This window comes from Aspergillus clavatus, genomic scaffold, assembly GCF_000002715.2.
Source record: "Aspergillus clavatus NRRL 1 1099423829798 genomic scaffold, whole genome shotgun sequence".
NCBI classification, from domain to species: Eukaryota; Fungi; Ascomycota; class Eurotiomycetes; order Eurotiales; family Aspergillaceae; genus Aspergillus; species Aspergillus clavatus.
Genome location: NW_001517101.1, coordinates 1,828,082 through 1,848,264, shown reverse-complemented (window position 1 = coordinate 1,848,264; position 20,183 = coordinate 1,828,082). Strand labels below are relative to the sequence as shown.

General features: G+C 52.8%; 1 protein-coding gene across 1 annotated transcript; it reads right to left on the bottom strand.

Moving 5' to 3' along the window:
• Nucleotides 1-83: 83 nt before the first annotated feature.
• Nucleotides 84-18,862, bottom strand: ACLA_093780 (putative nonribosomal peptide synthase; the record flags this gene model as incomplete). The annotated part of the gene is made up of 4 exons (XM_001273104.1): nt 84-7,040; nt 7,120-15,048; nt 15,098-18,367; nt 18,419-18,862. The coding sequence occupies 4 exons, from the start codon at nt 18,860-18,862 to the stop codon at nt 84-86; spliced, it is 18,600 nt and encodes a 6,199-aa protein (XP_001273105.1).
• Between the last annotated feature and the right edge of the window lie 1,321 nt (nt 18,863-20,183).

Here is a 20,183-nt window from a genome sequence, read left to right as displayed (position 1 = left end):
CAGAGAGCAACGATTAGGTACAGAGAGTATAAATCAACAGGACGACGGGTATGCGACATGGATCAAATTCGGAGAAGCAAGAATCACGCCTTCGAACGAAGCAGAGTCTCGGCCATTCCCTGGAGGACTGACCGATCTATCAGGTCCTCCACAGCGATATTGAATCCATGCTGCCGCAGCGTGGCGGCTAATAGAGCAACGGAAACCAGATCGCCACCAACAAGGAAGAAATCCGAGTCAAGATCCAGGGATAGATCCGGAGCCCCAAGTACAAGCCTCCAGCTGTCATAGATCAGAGACACGACCCCATTGGGGGAACTGGACGGGGCTCCGTTCACAGTGCCATTGGCAGTAAGAGTGGGGATGGGGGAAGGGTATGCTAGTGGAAGCATAGATTTGCCGCTCAGCCACTGAGCAGGTGCACTCTGTAACTGTGCAGAATCAGGCTGGCAGAATCTCTGGATAGTTTGACACAAGAGGTCCAGCAACGTCGACGCAACCGATTCACCCACTGACTGCGAAGACGTAATGAATAGGACTTCCATCTGATTACCATCCAACGGAGTAGTCTTGATGGCCACATCGGCTTCATCGGCCGCTGGACAGAAATCCCCAATGGTGTATTCCCGATCAGCGAGCGTTACGGCAGCAATCTGCTCGATGTTCTGATGCTGCACGATGCTGCTGAAGCGGGTGAACGGCGCCCAGGAGCTACATTCCCGCACGACTTGGCGCATGCCAATAGATTCGTGGGCCATGCTAGCAATATGCTGAGACTGCAAGCTCTGAAGGAGGTCAGTCGCGCTGGTCGAGCTGTTGACGGACGCTCGCACAGGGATGATGTTAAGACAAGCGCCGATGATACGTTCCATATCCGTTCCTGGAATGTTTCGACCGGAAGTGACGTGGCCGAAGACAACGTCGGTGGTGTCGGAAAGGGCTGCAAGGACGGTCGCCCAGGATGCCTTAAGAATAGTTGCAAAGGTAATGCCAGAAGAGGGTCGGCTGTTGACGGGAACAGGGATGGTTCTGGTGAGATGAAGATCGTAGACATTGCGATATGAAGGCTTTGCGTGGTTCACCACATTGGTCATCTGAGAGTCTTGTAGAAGAGTGCGCCAGTAGGCCATAGTTCCAGCACCATTGTGGGAATTGACTGCTGCCACATATTGGGCAAACGGAGCTTCGGGTGAAGGTGTCTTGCCTAAGAAGACATCTTGCAAGGTCTGCCAGATCTGTGGGAGGCAAACACCGTCATATTGCGCATGAGAAAGACGAAGAATGACCCGGTGATGCGTTTGACTTCCCACGATGATCAGCTTTGTAAGTGAGTCGCCGAGTTGCAGATCAGACTGGACATCGTCGCGACACAATTCGGCACAGAAAGAGTCAATATCACGATCCGTTTCGTACCATTCAACCTCCTGAGAAATTTGTTTCAGAACCACTTGATAGAAGCGATCACCACGGGCAGTGAACACCGTTCGCAGGATCTGATGTGACGAAAGGAATCGGCTCCAAACACTCTGAACATATCCTACGGTCCAAGGGAGTGAGCCCTGGCCATCAAGGAAGAGATAATTAAGCAAGCCACGAGTCTTCATCATTGAGTGAGCAATGGCGGAGGACTGGAAATCGGTAGCCGGAAGAATATCTGCGATGTTGGTAGAGGCTGTCTTGACATCGGTGGCGACCTGGTCGACAAGTTCAGAACCAGAGGTTTGAATCAAGGAGAACGGCTGATAGGCAACGTGCGAAGATGCATCCACCGCGCGGGGTTCATTGTCGATATGAGCAGCCATGTCGGAGAGGATTGGGAACTGGAAGACCTCCTGGACGGACAAGGGCCATCCTCGGGCACGAGCCAGACTGGTTAACTTCATCGCAATGATTGAATCACCTCCAGAGCGGAAGAAATGATCACCAGCACCGATTGATTCAACCTCGACATTCAGCAATTTGACCCACAGTTCACGCAACTGGAATTCTGTCTCGGTGGTCGGCTCTTGTTTGACACCATCTGCAAGTGAGAAGGCCAGGACATCGTCCTGTGAGAGAGATAGGGCAAGATCCCGCAGCTGGCGACGATCAGCCTTGCCGTTCATGGTTAAGGGCACGCGGGCCAGGGGAAGGAACATGGACGGAATCATGTAGGAGGGAAGAGACTGGCTGAGTGTTTGCTGCATTTGGATGAGATTCTCACGCAGCTCTGCTGTCATCTCCATCAATTCAGCACTGCCGCTGCGGTTGCTGAAGTGAAGGAATGCCACCACCGTCTGTCGTGCGGAGCTCGGGTCTTTGACTGCATCGACGGTTGCATGGGCCAAAGAGGGCATTGCCAGTCGAATGGCATGCTCAATCTCACCCAGTTCCACACGTTGACCGCGGACCTTGACCTGTGTATCCTTGCGGCCCGCGAACCGGATGGTGCCGTCCTCATTGTAGCGGACCAGATCGCCAGTGCGGTAGAACATGCGAGGTCGGTTGTGTGTCCGTGAAGGTGCCCAGGTTGGATCTCTGACAAATGCGCTCGCTGTCTTCGCTGGGTCATGAAGATATTCCCTGGCCACAGTTGGTCCCTCGAGGAGCAGTTCACCGACGCAGCCAACCGGAGTCAGGCGATTGGGGTCTTGGGGGTCTGCAATCCAATACAGGGCTCCGATGGATGCGCCGAGGTTGGCTGGATCGCTTGTCGCAGTGGCTGGAGGAGCTCCAGAACAATAGACGGAACATTCAGCGGGACCGTAGCAGACAATGAGATCCAAGACGCTGTGCCATTTGGCGATGGTGTCCCAGGATGATGCTTCACCACCTAGGACCAGTGTCTTGAGAGATGGGATATTGTCAGCGGGCAACAGACTGGCCACTGTTGGCGTCAAGAACGCCCAATTGCATCGGAAGTGGTTGATGGACTCCGGTAGAGCGTTCAGACGGTCGTGCTCTGAAGGCACGCAAATGCATCCTCCCCGTTGAAGCGTGGTGAAGATATCGGCGCAGCTGACGTCGAACGTGTAGGCAGCAAATTGAAGGAGGCGAGTGTTGGGCCCAATGCCCCAGCGGCTGCCGTGAGCCTTGGAGCTGGAGCAGAGAGATCCATGCTCGATGACAATACCCTTGGGTTTGCCAGTACTGCCGGAGGTAAAGAGGACATAGGCTGCGTTTCGAGGGCTCAAGTCGGGGAGATTGCTGGCCATCATGTCATTGGAAGATGCCAACGATCGAATGAATTCTTCCGTGACGGTTACTTCATGGACTGACAGTGCAGAGCCTAGGATACCAGAATGGCTGGGTGCGCACAGGAGGATTGGGGCACCGGCATCTCTGACGATTGTTTCCAGTCTGGCCTGGGGATGCTTTGGATCAAGATTGACACAAGCTCCCCCAGCCTTGATGACCGACATTTGGGCCACCACCGCCCAGCGAGACTTATCGAAGCACATAGGGACGAGAACTTCCGGTCCAACTCCGAGGTGGTGAAGGTGCCGAGCCAGGATGCTGGAAAAGTAGTCCAGGTCGGCGTAAGTGAGCTGTCCATCCCAGGCATCGACAGCAAGAGCACTTGGTCGCTCAGCAACCTGCTGCGCGAAGACCTGGGGAACGGTGGATTCAACCACCTCAGGATACACTTGGTTCCACTCGAGAATCTGCTGTAGATCCTTTTCACCAAACATTTCTATCTGTTCAATTGGCCGGCCGGCATTCTCGACGGCGGTAAGCTGGTTGACCAGAGATTCAAAGTGGTAAAGCATATTCTGAACCTGCCAAGCAGAGAGAATAGCTTCGTCGTGACGAGTTTCAATATGGATATCACCATCGGCAAGGTAGCACTCCACCACCAGAGGATAACTGTCAAAATCTTGCAGAGGGAGATCAACCTCCTCACAACCCAGGAAAGCAGTTGTAGTGGTTAGTTCTGACGCGGGCTGAATGACAAAGAGATTCTGAAACTCAATGGCGCGAGCACATTCGGAACTCAGATTAGCGATGTTCTGCAGGCCAAAATGCTCATGAGGAATCATATCAGTGGCCTGTTGCTGGACCTGTTGCAGGAATCCTTCCACGGTTATGGCGGGGGGAAAGGCGACCCGAACAGGTACGGTTGTGATAACAGGCGCGATCATCTTGTCGATTCCAGAAACAGAGCCATTGCGACCGGAAAGAGTCATGCCAAAGACCACGTCTGGCGAATCGGTGTAGAAAGAGAGAACGAAGGCCCAGGCAGCTCTAAGCACTGTGGTTTTGAGTATAGGGGAATTGGGGGAATGGGAAAAGGACATTTTATGGGCCGTTGAACCACGGACAGACGGACGGTAGGACGGGGAAGGGAGTTCAGGGAAGGAAGACGGACGCTGGCCCTCGAGCTGTTTCTGCCAGAAGTTACGAGTGGATTGGGGATCGATGTCGACGAGATGCTTGATGAACGTGTTGAATCTGGGGGTATCAGAGCAGTCACCATTCTCATAGGCACATCGGACTTGCTCTAGGATCATGGGCAAAGACCATCCATCATAGACCGAATGATGGGCGGTCCAAACAAAGTGGCCGTCGGCAGTGATGGCATATCGAACAAGTGGCGCACCATAGCGAATGCTTTCACGGGCGTCGAGCTCGAGATAATCTTGAAGAGATTGCGCCGATCTCCATTCAATGTGTTCGTTGACCACAAGCTGCAGCAAGCTCCCATCGGTAGTAGGGACGAGTCTTGTGCGTAAGATGGGAGTCTTTTGGCTGACCGTCTCCCAAGCAGATTGGAATCGTGCGATATCAATGCTTGAAGTGAGCTTAAGTACCTTTCGTAGGACATAGGCACCCGGATTGAGTATTGCCAAAGCCATCATACCCTCCTGCAGGGAAGTGGATGGATAGGCATCCTGGATACACTCCGGAGGAATTCCATACTCGGTGCTGATGCCCTTCAAAACGGAATAGTCGGACAGGAGCTCGAATGGTTCCACAGGTATTCCATTTGTCTTCTCCGGTTGATTTTTGGCGGCCAGAGCAGCAGCGAGATCGGCCAACACTGGGTGACGGAAGATATCGGCAACAGTAATACTGATATCGTCCGAGGTAGCAGCCATCTTCATGGCAGCAATGGAGTCGCCCCCTACCTGGAAGAAGCTGTCTTCGGCGTAGATCTGCTGCATGGGGACCTTGAGGACGCGATGCCAGAGCTCCTGGACTTTCTTTTCCAGCACGGTGTTTGGCGCTCGCCGGCTCTCCTCCCCTTGAAGAGAGTACACTTTGAGCTGGACGTCCGTCAGAGAGGCACAATGACTGCGGAGGAAGTGTCTGTCCAGCTTTTTGGCGGAGGTGGTTGGCATCCAGTTGGTGGGCAGGAAGAGCGACGGCTGCATATATGGAGGCAAAACAGTGAAAAGTGATTGCTTCAGCTGGCCCAATTGGGCGCGAGCTTCTGGTGTCATCTCCTGTAGGAAGTCTGGCTGGGATGAGGGTTGGCATATAAATGCTGCCAGCAGTGCTTGTTCCTTCTCACCATGAGGCAGTACAACCTCGACTGCGATCTGCACATTTGGTGGGAGTTGCCGCTGTATCTGATGCTCGATCTCAGCCAATTCAATACGCTGTCCTCGAAGCTTGATCTGTGTGTCTTTGCGGCCTAGGTAGGTGATGGTTCCATCGGCATTGTACCGGACGAGATCTCCCGTCTTGTAGAACCGCTGAGCACCGGTATCGGGGCCGGACGTGGCGAAATCTGGGTTGACGATGAAGGATTTCGCTGTTTTATCGTCATCATGAAGATAGCCACGTGCTAGTGTGCCACCCTGCACCAGGAGCTCGCCGACTGACCCGATGGGAGCAAGGTGATTGTGATCGCCAGGGCGAACAATCCATGAAAGGGAACTAACTGCGCGGCCCAGTATATCATGGCGCTCCGTCTTGCTTGTGAAGGTGTGCATGACGCAGAAAACGCAGGTCTCGGTAGGGCCATAGCCATTCATCAGGCGCATGTCGGAACCTGCTGCCCATGTTTGGATATTGTCTCGGTCCAAGGCCTCTCCTCCGAGTATGATAGTACTCAGGGTAGGGACCTGGTCCGGTCGAAGAATCCGCACCACTGAGGGAGTGAGGAAGGTAGTATTGGCCTGCAGGCGACGGATGGAGCCAGCGATATCGCTCATCCGATCGGCTTCAGATGGCACGCAGATGCAACCACCGTAGGCCAAAGTGGTGAAGATCTCCAGGATGCAGGCATCGAAGGTATACGCCGCAAATTGGAACATGCGCGTGGCCGGACTGCAACCGATCTCTTTACCATGGTGGATAATACTGGTGCTGACGGCGGAATGCTCCACAACAACACCCTTGGGAGTTCCTGTGCTGCCGGAGGTGAACAGCGTGTATGCAATGTTGCGTGTCGTAGGAGCTGCAGGTAGAGTCAAACTATCATCGCTGTCAAGCCACATGTTGGACCCTGAAGAGATGACCAGGATGTTGGGAACTAGATCAACTACCCGCTTTGAAGTGCTCAAAGACACCAGAGCCAAGGACGATGAGGTTTGAGCTATGATAGACGCCAGTCGCTCCGGCGGGTGTGCTGGGTCGAGAGGTACAAAGCCTGCGCCAGCCTTGAGAATACCAAGCATAGCCACAATGGCCCAAGAAGACTTGTCAAAGCAGATGGGCACAAGATCGTCTGGTCCCAGTCTCATACTCACGAGAACCCGGGCGAGTTGGGTGGTTTTCTTGTCTAGCTGAGCATAACTCAGGTCCTCGTCCCACGAGGCAATCGCCAAAGCGTCGGGGGATGCTTTAGCGCTGCGTTCGAATAGAGAATGTAGACATTCGTCGATGGTTGCAGGGATAGTTTTGTTCCACTGCAAGACTTGTTCACGGTGGCGTGAACTGAATAGGTCGACCGATGTCACAGGGGATCGTGGTGCAGACACAATCGAAGAGAGCGCGGCTGAGAGAGCCTCAGAGACGTTCAAGGCCTGTTCAGAAGACAGGCGGGAAGTCAAGTAGCCAAGTTGCACGGTGAAGCCTCTATCAGTGTCGGTGACATTGAGTGTGATATCGTACTGGAGATCAGTTAGTATGGATCAAGCAAGAATAAAATAATAAACAACAAAAGGTAGACAAGAACAAAAGGCGGCTTACCTCGGTGGGGTCTTCTCCCTGAATATAATCAATCTTCAGGTCCCCGAGCTGGAAGTTATCGACATCCCTGCGCTGGAAGCTGACAACGGTGTTGAATAGTGTCTGTCCAGAGAGTCCCAGGCGATGCTGAATCTCCGCCAGACCGACATGCTGATACGGAAGGTTTTGCAGATACTCCTCATGCAGGGCCTTCAGTTCCTCAACGACCGTCTTCTGGCCCATCTGGCTCATGTCCATGGCACACACCAGCATGTTGATAAAGGGACCAACAGCGCTTTCAACGCCGGGAACAGGCACTTCTCGACCAGCTGTCAAGTATCCGAAACAGATGTTTTCCTCGCCAGTGTAGGCAGAGAGAACGACAGCCCACGCCAAGCGCACAATGTTCGCCAATGTTACATCGTGTTGCTGGCAGAAAGTTCTAACCTTGGCGATCTCGGGCACTGGGACATCGATGTGTTGCAACTCACGTTGCTCTTTGCTAGAGTCCGACGTCAAGGCAGGGAAGTGAGAGGGCTGAACACCGGCCAGGTGAGTGGCCCAGAACTCTAGAGCTTCGTCTGCTGGCTGCGATTGGATATAGCCAATGTACTCACTATACGAAGTAGCCGGGGTCAAAGGCAGCTGGTTGATGTATGCAGATGCGAGATCGTGAATAAGGATGGCCATGGCCGTTCCATCCATAAGAGCATGACTGATGTCAAGCTTGAAGTAAATAGTCTCGTCATTGGCTTGCACAACCGCGAGGCGGTGTTGAGGCTTATTTGAAGAGGATGAGAGAGGAGCCAGGCTGCCGAGTATATCAATGGCCTCCTTCTCGGAGCCGACACCACCGAGGACAAGAGAATTGGCCTGGTGATCGACAAGGACCATCTGGTCAAATGGCCTGCTGGAGACGCGCTCTAAGAACGCGGTACGCAGAATGCTGTGGCGATCGACCACTTGCTGCCATGACGAAATCAATTGCTGGGGATCGACAGGTCGGCCTTGAGCCGAAGTAAGGCGAAGGATGGCATGATAAAGGTAGGCATCCGGCATACGGGTCTGGCTCAGAAGAATGCCTTCTTGGAGGGGTGAGCATGGGTAAATATCCTCGATCGAATCGATCTGATATCCCAGTTCCGGTAGTCGCTGCGTGTGAAGGTGGTCCAATTTGGGGTATGAGATAGACAAGAGGGGATAGTCGCTGCGCGTGAGGGTATACTGAGTGTTCATGAGCTGCTGGCTCAATTCCCGCAGGGCCACTGTGTATCGGGACAGCCACTCAGTGACCTGTTCCTGATGCTTCATGTTGCGATTGAATGCGATAGTAGCATGAGCACTCCCGTTGACCACATAGACATTGATTTCAAACAAGGCATACCGACGCACGGATGGACCAACGTCGCCCTCGTTGAATGGAACACGCTGGAACACACCATCAGCTCGCTCGAGCCCCTGGTACAATCCGAGGTAGTTGAATAGAACCTCGACCGGCATATGGTTGGCGAACTCTCTTGTCCCATCCTCGTTGTGATACTTTGAAGTGAAGTATGACCACCCGTTGGCTGGGAGCTCTTTTCGCTGATCCTTGACTTGACGCACGATATCCAACGAGTTTCCACTTGCTTCTACTGGAACGTGGAAGGGGAAGACGGTGGTAAACCAACCCACTGAGTCCGAGAGATCAATATCCGAGAGCGGTCCGTTGACAGCCGGCTGACGACCATGGCCTTCATTGAAGATTGCAGGAGGTTGACGACCGAAAGTGTCTTTAAACGAAGAAAGAAGCGCTGCGATGAGAATATCCAACGGCTCTGTTCGCATGGCCTTGTGAGAATGTGAGAGCAACAGCTCCGTATCATGCGCATCCAGTGTGGCAGAGAGCTGCACAGTCTCCTCCTGATAGTTTGGAACGTCTTTCATGCCCCAAAATTCGTAGTCTGCCGGGGGTATGCTGTACGGCAGTACCATCTTCGGTCTAAGGTGCTTGGATGCGTAGTCTGCCTGCTGTCTCTGCCACCGTTGGAAGGAAAACGGGGCAAGATCGGATAGGGATGCTTTGTCAGTCAAGGAATCCTCTACCTCCTGGAAGAGAATACGCCACGACACCAGGTCAATGACCAAGTGATGGGCGACAAGGAAGAGTAGGGTCGGCTTGTCGGCGACAGTAAATATTTCGGCAGCAAAGACAGGGCCGTTCTGGATGTCAAGTTGCGATTGGGCCTTCAGAGACAGAGCTCGGGCCTCGTCTTCTGATTCGATGGTATGTACTCTGAATCGATAAGATCCAGAGACCTGGCTGGGGATGATCTGCGTCCATTCTCCCCGATGCGACTTGCGGAATCGGGCGCGTAGCATCGAGTGACGCTGCATGATGCGGTCCAACGCAGATCGCAGCTGGTCGATGGACACATCCTGAGTCAGACGCAGGAGGAAGGATTGGTTGAATTGATTTGCCGCAGCGTCAGTGGCCCCCTGCGAGATCTCCTGGAAGTAGAGCTGTTGGATGGGAGACAGACCAAACGGCGTATCCCACTGCTCTGCGGCACGATCTGACGACCGGCGAGAGTCGACATTCTCTGCACACTGTGCCAGGGCCGCGATGCTAGTGCTCCTCATGACGTCCTTGAACAAAATCTGCAGCCCTTCGTTGCGACATTGTACCACAAGCTGCATTGCGGTGATTGAATCACCACCGAGGCTGAGGAAGGATCGGCTGAGAGAGGCTTGCGAAGAAGAAATGTTCAGCACTCGGGCAACGATATTCCTCAGTTGAGCGGCTGTGTTAGCCTCAGAAGGAGTATCGTCAATCGACTCGCTGGTCTCGATCTGCTCTTCAGCTGCAGCCTGGACGTATGTTTCATGATCCATCTTTTCCACCCACTGCGAGATTCGGGGACGATCGACCTTTCTCGAGGGGGTATATGGGAACTTCAGACAGACGAGCCATACCGATGGAATCATGTAGCTGGGGAGAACCGAGGCCAGTCGCTCTCGAATACTATCAACCTGGCTGATGGCTCTGGACTTATCCGTTGGATTGACTATGGGAGTGATTTCCTGGCACTCATCGTCGAGGAATTCCTCGAGCACAACCACAGCAACGAGCTTCTTTTTGGAAGGACCCTGCTTCGGGAGCAAGATCACACACTGCTGCACCAACGAGTCACTAGCAATTGTTTTTTCCACTTCTCCCATCTCCACTCGCTGGCCGTTGAGCTTGATCTGGCTGTCCTTTCGGCCCACATAGACGAGGCTTCCATCAGCAGCATAGCGGACTAGATCTCCCGTTTTATAGAGCCTGGTTCCGTGCAAGGTCGGGCCTCGCCAGCGAGGTGGTTGAATGAACACCTTCGTTGTGAGTTCTGGGTCTAGATAGCCTCGCGTCACCAGAGGACCCTCGATGAGTAACTCTCCAACACGACCCACCGGCACCAGACGCTGGCTGTCTTCGGGCTCAGTCACCCAGAAGAGACATCCATGTGCCTTGCCAATATTTGCTGCCGCAACCCCCTCGCGAATGACATTGAAAGAGGACATGATGGTGCATTCGGCCGGACCATAGCTGTTAATGAGATGTAGCCTGTCCTGCCATTTGCGAGCAAGATCAGCTGGGACAGCCTCACCCACGAGCGCCAGGGTCTTCAAGGTGGGCACGGACTCTGGAGACAGAGTCAGAGCGACCGATGGCGTCAAGTATGCATATGTCACTTGAAATCGGTTGATGGCTCCCGCCAGATCATTGAGCCGGTCATCATCGGACGGCACACAAACACAGCCGCCCCTACAGAGAGTGAAAAACATCTCACTATTGCTGGTGTCAAAGGTATAGGCAGAGAACTGCAGTACCCGGGAAGAGTGATCGAGTTGCATATCTTCGTTATGTATGGTGAGAGAACACAATCCTTTATGTAAAACGACGATTCCTTTGGGCTTGCCCGTACTTCCAGAGGTGAAGTTGATCATGGCAGCGTTGCTGGAAGATACAGGAGGGAAGATGGCCTGGTTTGGCTCGGGTAACGTATGAAACAGGGCGGGATCAACAACGAGGACATTATCAACCAACGATTTGACTTTGTCACTGTACGCCGATGACCCCACGAGAACTATACGAGCTTTCGTCTGGGCAATGATGCTGGCCAGATGCTGAGTCGGATGGGAAGGATTCATAGACACATAAGCAGCTCCGGCTTTCAGCACCGCCAGCATCGAGACCATGGCCCAGGCCGACTTGTCAAAGCACAGAGGAACTGCATCTTCCACAGTCACTCCAAGACTGATAATAGCACCCGCGAGGCGAGAAGACAGCTTGTCGAGTTCCCCGTAGGATAGAGAAGCATCCCAGGAATGAATGGCCGGGGCGTCGGGATGTGTCAGTGCCCGCCGATGGATACGAGTATGAATGCAATCGTTAACTGTTTCAGGGACCTGGCCGTTATGGTTCACATCGAGAATGTACTCCATATGTTTCTGGCCAAGGAGATCCACCTGCTCGATTGCCTTGGTTGGCGCGTCGATCAATTTGGACAGAATATTTGTGAATGTAGAAGCCAGCATATCTGCCTGTTCTGACTCCATGAATGTGCTCCAGTAATTGATAGAAACTTCAATTGCGGTATCGCTAACAGTGATGCTCACGCCCAGATCATACTCAGTGGGATCGCTACCGCCGAGGTACTCAATGGCGATGCTGCTCTCGTTGTTGGAGTCAACCATTGGCCGTTGCAAAGAAAGGATGCTGTTGAACAGGCGCTCGCCAGAGAGCTTCAACGCATGCTGCACCTGCGCCAGGGATGTTTGCTGATACGGAAGAGAGTTAATGAAGTCCTCATGCATCCGGCGGGTTACGTCCAGCAGAGTCAGGTCGTCGTCGATCTGGGCTCTACATGCCAGCATGGTGATGAATGCACCCACGGCATTATCCATGTCCATATCGAGGCCTTCCACGTCACGGCCGGAGGACAGATATCCGAATACGATGTCCGATTCACCCGTGTACGCACGAAGAACCAGGGCCCAGACGCTCTGGAAGACATTGGCCAGGGTGACTTCATGCTGCTTGGTAAAGGTTTGAAGATCCAGCACCGTCGCTGGGGCAATTGGGATGTTGATGGCTTGCAGTTTCCTTGTTGCTGTCGCCGGCGCATCCAGGAGGGAAGGGAAGAAGACCGGCTTAACATTTTCAAGATACGATGTCCAGAAAAGTAGCGTCTCCTCCATTGACTGGTTCCGCAGCATGGCAATGTAGTCCCGGTAAAGGGGTCCAGGTTGCAACTCCCCATCGTACGCCTTTGCTAGATCACGCAGAATTATAGCCATGGAGCCACCGTCAATAAGCGTGTGGCTTATCTCAAGGTTGAAATGGGTAGCTCCCTCCTGGTCTTGAAGGACAATGAGTCGGTGAGGTGGCGAGGACTTTTGATAATCAAGGGGATATTCCTCGGGATATTGGAACAGAGTCGTCAGGTCACTTGCCGTCTCCAGTTGAGGGGTATGTTCCTTGAGCACGACTTGGCTATACAGTCCATCGTGCGCAAGACCTTCCACGAAGAAAGTTCGGAGAGAGGGATGGCGTGCAACAAGACGCGTCCAAGCCTTGTGAAGACGGGCCAGGCTGACAGGTTCAGCGGGATTCGTGCTCCGAATAGAACAAACTGCATAGAACTTGTATGTTTCCGGCGCTTGGGCCTGGCTAATCAAAATGCCCTCTTGCATGGGAGAACAGGGATAGGCATCCTCGATGGCTACCGCTCCGTTGTAACCTGCCTTGGATGCCAGGGCATCAATATCGGCGGCCTCCACCCTTGGCAAGAGAGAGAATTGACGGATATCTGACGCGCCGTTCAAGCCAGACTGATCCAAATTCGACCTCAGAGTAGCCTGACTGGCAATCTCACGAATACTTTTGCCCTTGAGGATGTTCTTCACGGCCACTTGCAGACCTCGAGATCGGGACCGAGAGGACACTTGCATGGCGGTGATCGAGTCTCCGCCCAAGGCGAGGAAGCTCTGCTCCATAGCCACCTGGCCTAACGAGAGGTTAAGCACTTCACTTATGACATGCTGGAGCTCGGTCTCAATGGGGCTTTGCGGTCCGTCGTCTCCTCTGTCGAGATGGTTTGCTGCACCTGTGGGGTCTTCGGAGAGCTGTTCAACCCATACAGTCACTGAAGGACGATCTGATTTCCCGTTTCGTGTCATCGGGATTGTTTGAACAGTGAGCCAGTGAGCTGGAACCATGTACCCGGGAAGCAGAGACGATACTCTTTGTCGAACTGCGACAATATCTGTTTGGACGTCCTCGCTATCTGCGTCCTCCAGCAATGCCATTCCCTTCCGATCCGTAGCAGGAACTGATGACTTGCGTTTCAAGGAAATAACAGCCACCAATTTACCCTTTAGGGCACCCTGTTTCGGAACCAGGGCGAGGGCATTCTGCACAGCCTCATGGGAGAGCAAAGCGTGGTCAATCTCGCCCATTTCCACGCGCTGGCCGTGCAGCTTCACCTGATGATCTCGTCGACCCACGAAATTGATGGATCCGTCGGAATTGTAATGCGCGAGATCTCCAGTGCGGTACAGCTTGATTGATTGTTGAGCTGCATGGGAATCGAACTTGGACAACCATGCGGGCGGGGAGATAAACACGGCAGCTGTTTTGGCCTCATCTCCCAGATAGCCTCGTGCAACAATGGGGCCTTCGATCAGTATCTCACCGACGGCGCCGACGGCGCACAGCTGAGATGGGTCGTCTGCATGCGTGATCCACATGCGAGCACCGAGACCATAACCGATATTGCGAGGTGATGCAGATCGGGGAACACCTGTAAGGCCCGTTGACCATACCGAACATTCCGCCGGACCGTAGATATTCACGAGATTTGTCTGGTCAGCCCATGTGAGGATATTATCTTCTCGAACTGCTTCACCTCCCAATGCGAGCGTATGCACTCCGGGGACTTGCGATGGCTGCAACAGGCTGACAACAGACGGAGTCAGATACACGACGTTGGTATTCATGCGATTGATCACTCCGGCGAGGTCATTCAACCGCTCATCCTCGTTCGGGATACAAAGGGTGCCACCGCTCATGAGACAAGTGAATGTCTCACCGATGCTGACATCGAACGTGTAGGAGGCGAATTGCAGAACCCGTGCATCCGGTCCATAGTTCATGGCAGGGCCATGCGCTCGGGCACTACTGCAGAGAGCATGGTGTTCCAGGACGATACCTTTGGGTTTCCCCGTGCTGCCAGATGTGAAGACAACAAATGCGGGACTATTGGGGGATGCAGAAGGGGCCTCCTTCAGCTGTTGGGTGGGCAAATTCGGTATCGAACCAGGTGCGACGAGGACGACACGGTCGACGAGCCCATGGAAAAGGGATTCTTTGCCTTCACCAACAAGCGCTATGGTAGCACCACACTGGCGGAGCATCTCCTCTCGCCGACTCTGGGGGTGTTCGGGATCGAAGGCGACACACGCACCGCCGGCTTTGAGGGTTGAGAGCTGCGCAATCACTGTCCAGGAGGACTTGGAGAAGCATATGGGTACGAGAACTTCGGGCCCAACGCCATTTTCTCTAAGAATGCAGGCCAAAGAAGTGGTCACCTCATCGAGTTCCTTGTATGTGAATGAACCGTCCCAGGCCTCAATTGCAGTGGCCGACGGACGGCTCAGAACCTGCTGGTGGACCAGGTCATGAACACAAGCATGTACGTCTGGCCACTGTGTTTGATTCCAGCTGGCTATCTGTGACTGGTCACGCTCACTGAGCACAGTGAGCGTGGGAAGCGTCGAATTGTAGCTGTGGATTAGAGTCTGGACGACATCGTGGAATGTGTCGAAAACATTTGCGGCCATCCCATCGGACAGAACTTCTGTGAAATATCGCAGAGTGAGAGAAACACGTACCTTGGAGACAAATACGTTGACCGAGATATTATACTGCTCCCATTAGCTAGTGATCTAGATGAAGAAGAGTATTGAATCATACCTCAGTCGGATCCTGTTCGTTCACGACCCGGAATCTAATCGTCTTGTCGATGTCTGCACCAGCAATCTCTTCTCCCAAAGCGCTTTGAAGAGACATGATCGTATTGAAAAGGGGCTGGGATACACCCAAGGCATGTTGTATCTCAGCGATGGAGCACTGCTGATGTGAGAGACCCCTGAGAAATCCCTCTTGAGTCTCTTTAATCACATCTGCCACGGTATCTGTTGCTGCAAGACGCATGCGGTAGGTCATCATGTTGATAAAAACGCCAACTGCGTTGCTGATATTCGGCACTGGGAAGTCCCGTCCGGCGGTTAGATACCCAAAACAGACATCGTCCTGCCCGGTATATGCCTTGAGTACCAACGCCCAGGCAGCCTGGAAGACGGTTGCTGGCGTGACGTTGTGTGTGGCACAGAATTTTTGGATGGCGTCCGCATCTTCCATATTGATCGTGAGTTCATGTAGCTGGTTTTCCGAAGTAAGATCATCGTTCAAGGCTGGGAAATGGCATGGAGACGCGTCGTCCAGATACTTTGTCCAATATTCCAGAGAGTCATTTGATGGAAGGGTCTGGAGATACTGGATATATGGCGCGTATCGAACAATCTGACTGTCCATCAGTCCTGCATAGGCCTGACTCAGGTCCCGTAGCAAAATCAGAATGGAAACACCATCGATCAGGGCGTGGCTGATATCGATTGTGCCAAACACCTTGCCGTCAGAGGTGTGGGACACGATAAAAGCAACGGGAGGTTGGAGTGGTTCATCCTCACGCTTGTAGGCATTCAGGGCAGCCCAGACAGCGGTCTCGTCATTGTGGCTCCATTCCATGAAGGCTCCATGACCTGAGGTCAGAACCAGCTGGTCGCAAAGACCGTCCTCCGCTTCAGCTTCAACAAAGACGGTGCGCAGCGCCGGATGGCGTTTCGTCAACTGTTTCCAGGCTTCTCGTAGCAGTTCTAGCTTCACAGACTGACCAGAAGGTGGGAGGATCTCGCATGTAATCCGTAACTGGTATCGGTCTGGTGACTGTTGTTGAGACAATAGGATACCTCGCTGGACGGAGGAAACGGGGTATAGATCCTCTACATCGCTAACATTGAATCCGAGCTGCTTGATCCGCTCCAAATTCAGGCTGACCACGGCTGACTCTTCCTCGACCGAAGTGACACGCTCGTTGCTCGCCATTCTTTGGGCGAGATCGATCAACGTCGTACTTTGCAACAGATCCTCCAGTCCGACTCCATACTGCTTGCGGCGCAGGTGATCCAGCAGCTGCATTGCCTGGATAGAGTCTCCTCCATTCTGAATAAATGATTTATTCAGCCAGATGTCTTCGGGGCTAGCGAATCCGAGAATGGCACTGCAGAGTGCCTGCAGCTCTATTTCTTCGTCGGTAGATGGCTGGACTTTTTCGGAATCCGCGCCCTCTGTTCGACCGGTGAGGAGGTCGAATGTCTCCAAAGACATGTCGGCTACCCATTTCCTCACGAGCACACCGTTTTGCTTCCCCGAGACGGTGAGTGGGATGCACTGTACAGGTGCCCAGACTGTGGGCTGCATGTAACTCGGCAATTGCTGAGAGAGAGCAGCGGCCACCGTGGCGATTTCCTCTGTAGCTAGTCCAAATTTCCCATCCTCAACGAGCTCCAATGATACCGTATCCTGTCGAAGGCTTTTCAACGAAAGCACAGCGCACAGCTTTCCTTGGCAGGGCCCTTGTTTGGCCAGCACGACGACAGCTTGTTCCACCAGCGGATGATCTGCCAGTCGGTGCTCGATCTCTCCCAGTTCAATTCGCAGGCCTCGTAATTTAACTTGACTGTCCTTGCGTCCCAGGAAAAATAAGCTGCCGTCGGCATTGAACCGGGCCAGATCACCGGTTTTGTACAGTCGAGAAGTGTCCGTCGGCCCGCTCTCCATCCACTGGACGGATTCTAGGAACACGGCGCGAGTCTTCTCCAGCTCGTTCAAATATCCTCGAGCAACAATTGGGCCCTGGATAACCAGCTCACCTGGTGCACCAATTGGCAAGAGTCGGTTGTGATTGTCTTTGTCCACAATCCAACAGCAACCACCCAGCGGATGGCCGATATTCGAGGGACTCGTCTTCAACGAAAGCCCCGGGTGGGCTGTCGCCGCGATAGAACATTCGGTCGGCCCATATCCGTTGGCTAAACGGACATGGGGCGCCCAGATATTGATATTCTCTTGCTGTACCGCCTCACCTCCCAGAACCAGAAATTGAAGAGTGGGGACCATCTCGGGGGCCATAAGGTTGACCAAGGATGGCGTCAAGAAGGCCCACGTCACGCCAAATTGCTGGATACAGGCTGCAGGCCCTTTGGCCCGTTCCTGGTCGTTGGGAATACAGACGCAGGCCCCCGAGATAAGCGAAGTGATAATCTCCAAGATGCTGACATCGAAAGTGAAGGATGCTAGCTGAAGGACGCGGTCCTCGTGTGTCATCTTAGACGCTTTCTGCTGGGCAAGTGACCCTGTGAGAAACTGTCGATGTTCGACAACACAGCCTTTGGGCTTTCCCGTGCTGCCTGACGTAAAAATAACATACAATGCACTCGATGGAGTAGCCGAGCATTGGACTTTCTGTTCTTTTGTGGATTCATTATCTGGCGATTGGCCAAGGGAGCTCACGAAGTTATCATCAAGGAGAAGGACATCGCCATCGAACCACTCCCACAACTGCGAGTACTCCGGTGCGGTTATAATCCACTTCGTGTCAACCTGGCCGATAATTTCTTGGTGTCGAGCCGTAGGATGTGACGGATCCAGAAATAGAATCGCACCGCCAGCGCGAATGACAGCCATCATGGCCACCACTGCCCAGGCCGATTTGGGGAAACAGAGCACCACAATGGCTTCAGGCACCACCCCTCGTTTTTGAAGCTCCCGAGCTAGGGTTGCGCTCCGAAAGTCCAACTCTTGATAGGTGAGCGTCAAGTCGGAGGTGTTAACTGCTGTATGGAGTGGCCTCTCCTGCACCGTTTTCTCGAACATCTCCCCCACACAGCGATCAATCGAAGCAGGAGTCATGTTACTCCAGGCTTGCAACTCATGTCGCACCTGTGGATGGACAAGGTTGATCTGAGAAAGGGGACGTGACGGATCAGCCAGAATCTCGCCGAGAATTTGACTGACTGTCGCGGCCACGATCGTGGCGTAGGGATGGGCCAGATGGCTAGTTTGATACCACAAGGATAGACGCCATTGGCTCTGGTCTATCACCGCATGAAGTAGCACGTCAAACTATGCCAATCGTCAACTCTGAACCAAACATGGGGTCGACGGTTCTCCTACCTGGTCGAAATTCGAAACTATCTGTTCTGTAGATTCGACAAAGCAGACCCCGGAATTGCAGGAGAGGTCCGACGGGGCATATCCATCCTGAAAGTGTTTCTTATTCTTCGAGATCACTCCCAACACATCGATGAGAGTGGAATCATCCTCTACAGCTGCCGTGATGAGATCCGATCCCTCCTGAGACAGGGAGGCCAGACAGATATTCTCATCTCCAGTGAATGTCTTCAAGGCAATTGCCCAGACAGTTTCAAGGACGACCTGTATTGAGATGCCATATTTCAGGCTGAAGTCCCGAATCACTTCATGGGAGGGCAATTCAACCTCCACTTGCGCTCGAGTTGCAATGGGAAGCTCATCTTCCTCGTTTAGAAGCGCAGGAAAGCTGCAGACTGTATCCAGCAGCTTCTCCGTTGCTGTGGCCATCTCAGTGCTCCCGGACATGGCAAGGATTAGATGTTTATGAAGAAATATTAAAAATAGATAATTGAAATGGTGTATGGTGTTGACACCACTGGTGATAGTACAAAAGGAGCACGAGGAGGTTTGGATTATCTCATTTCAAGGGGCTGCAAAACTCGTTGGAAATGTCTATATCGAGTGACCACCGTTTATATGGCGTTCTCACCTCTCCTTTACGCATTCCTGCCCTGCCGGGAGACCATCTCCTCAGCCGTACGAAGTACACCTCGAAGCGACTCTAGGAAAATCGCTTTGACGGACCCCAAAGCCACTAGCAATCTCTTCTTTCCAACACTTACTTCCAGGCCCCGCCTTTGGAACAATCATTCCACTCCTTCGAAGAGGAGACTAACCCACCATGAGCACTCGACCCAACTGCCTGGACTCCTCACTTGCATCCAGGACGAGAACTCTGCAGTACTAGTGCCTCCCAATTCAAATACAGAAACTTCCTCTTCAGGTCGCCGCTAGAGTCATTTCTCTCCAGAGCTCATCGGTGTACTGTATCCTAACTGCGGAGCGCAGGATTGCTTTACGTGGGAGTGAGAGTGTAATAACGTACCGTTGTCATACCATACGTCTTGTAACAATTCAGCCCCATACAGTGTTTTATATACCAACATGAAAGTATTGTATTTATCGGTTTCTTACCAGTATTTGACCTGTTCTCCGCTAGCGCATCTTCCTTCCTCCGTACTCTGTACGGAGTACGGACCCCCAGTGACCACGTGTAGGTATCTATGGAGTATCATCCTATAGAAGCTATATCATATAGCTCCTATTGCTTTGGCCCCAGGCCCCCAGCAGACTTTTAGACTACCGCTTCAATCCTGCATGTAAGAAAGTAGTTCGAAGAAGGCAGCTGTAAGCCTCTTAGTCTTGTACCCGTAGTGCCCTTTGCCATGGGACAATTGTCTCACCTCGTGGTTAATGTTGCACCCAGAGATGAGGTTCATCAGTGTGTAAAGTGGAGATGACATGCACACCACACAAATGATGACCGGAAGATTTCTGTGTAATAATAATATTGCTGATGAAGCAGTCATGCAAGAATATCTCGGATGGGAAAGAATGCGGAACAAGATCGGCCTCGTTCGGTACAAAGTATCGACTGGTTGATTTGAGGGATTATTGACTGTTGGTTAAGAGGTCAACGTTCGCTTTGTCATCTGGCTATTTCTGGTTGCTGTCGGCACGTGACTAAGGAGCCCTCAACGACTCTAGGATACGATCCTGCCAACTTCTTGCAAAGCAGCATCTCCAAGGAAATACACTCTTAGATGAGTACTATCTTTTCTTGTCA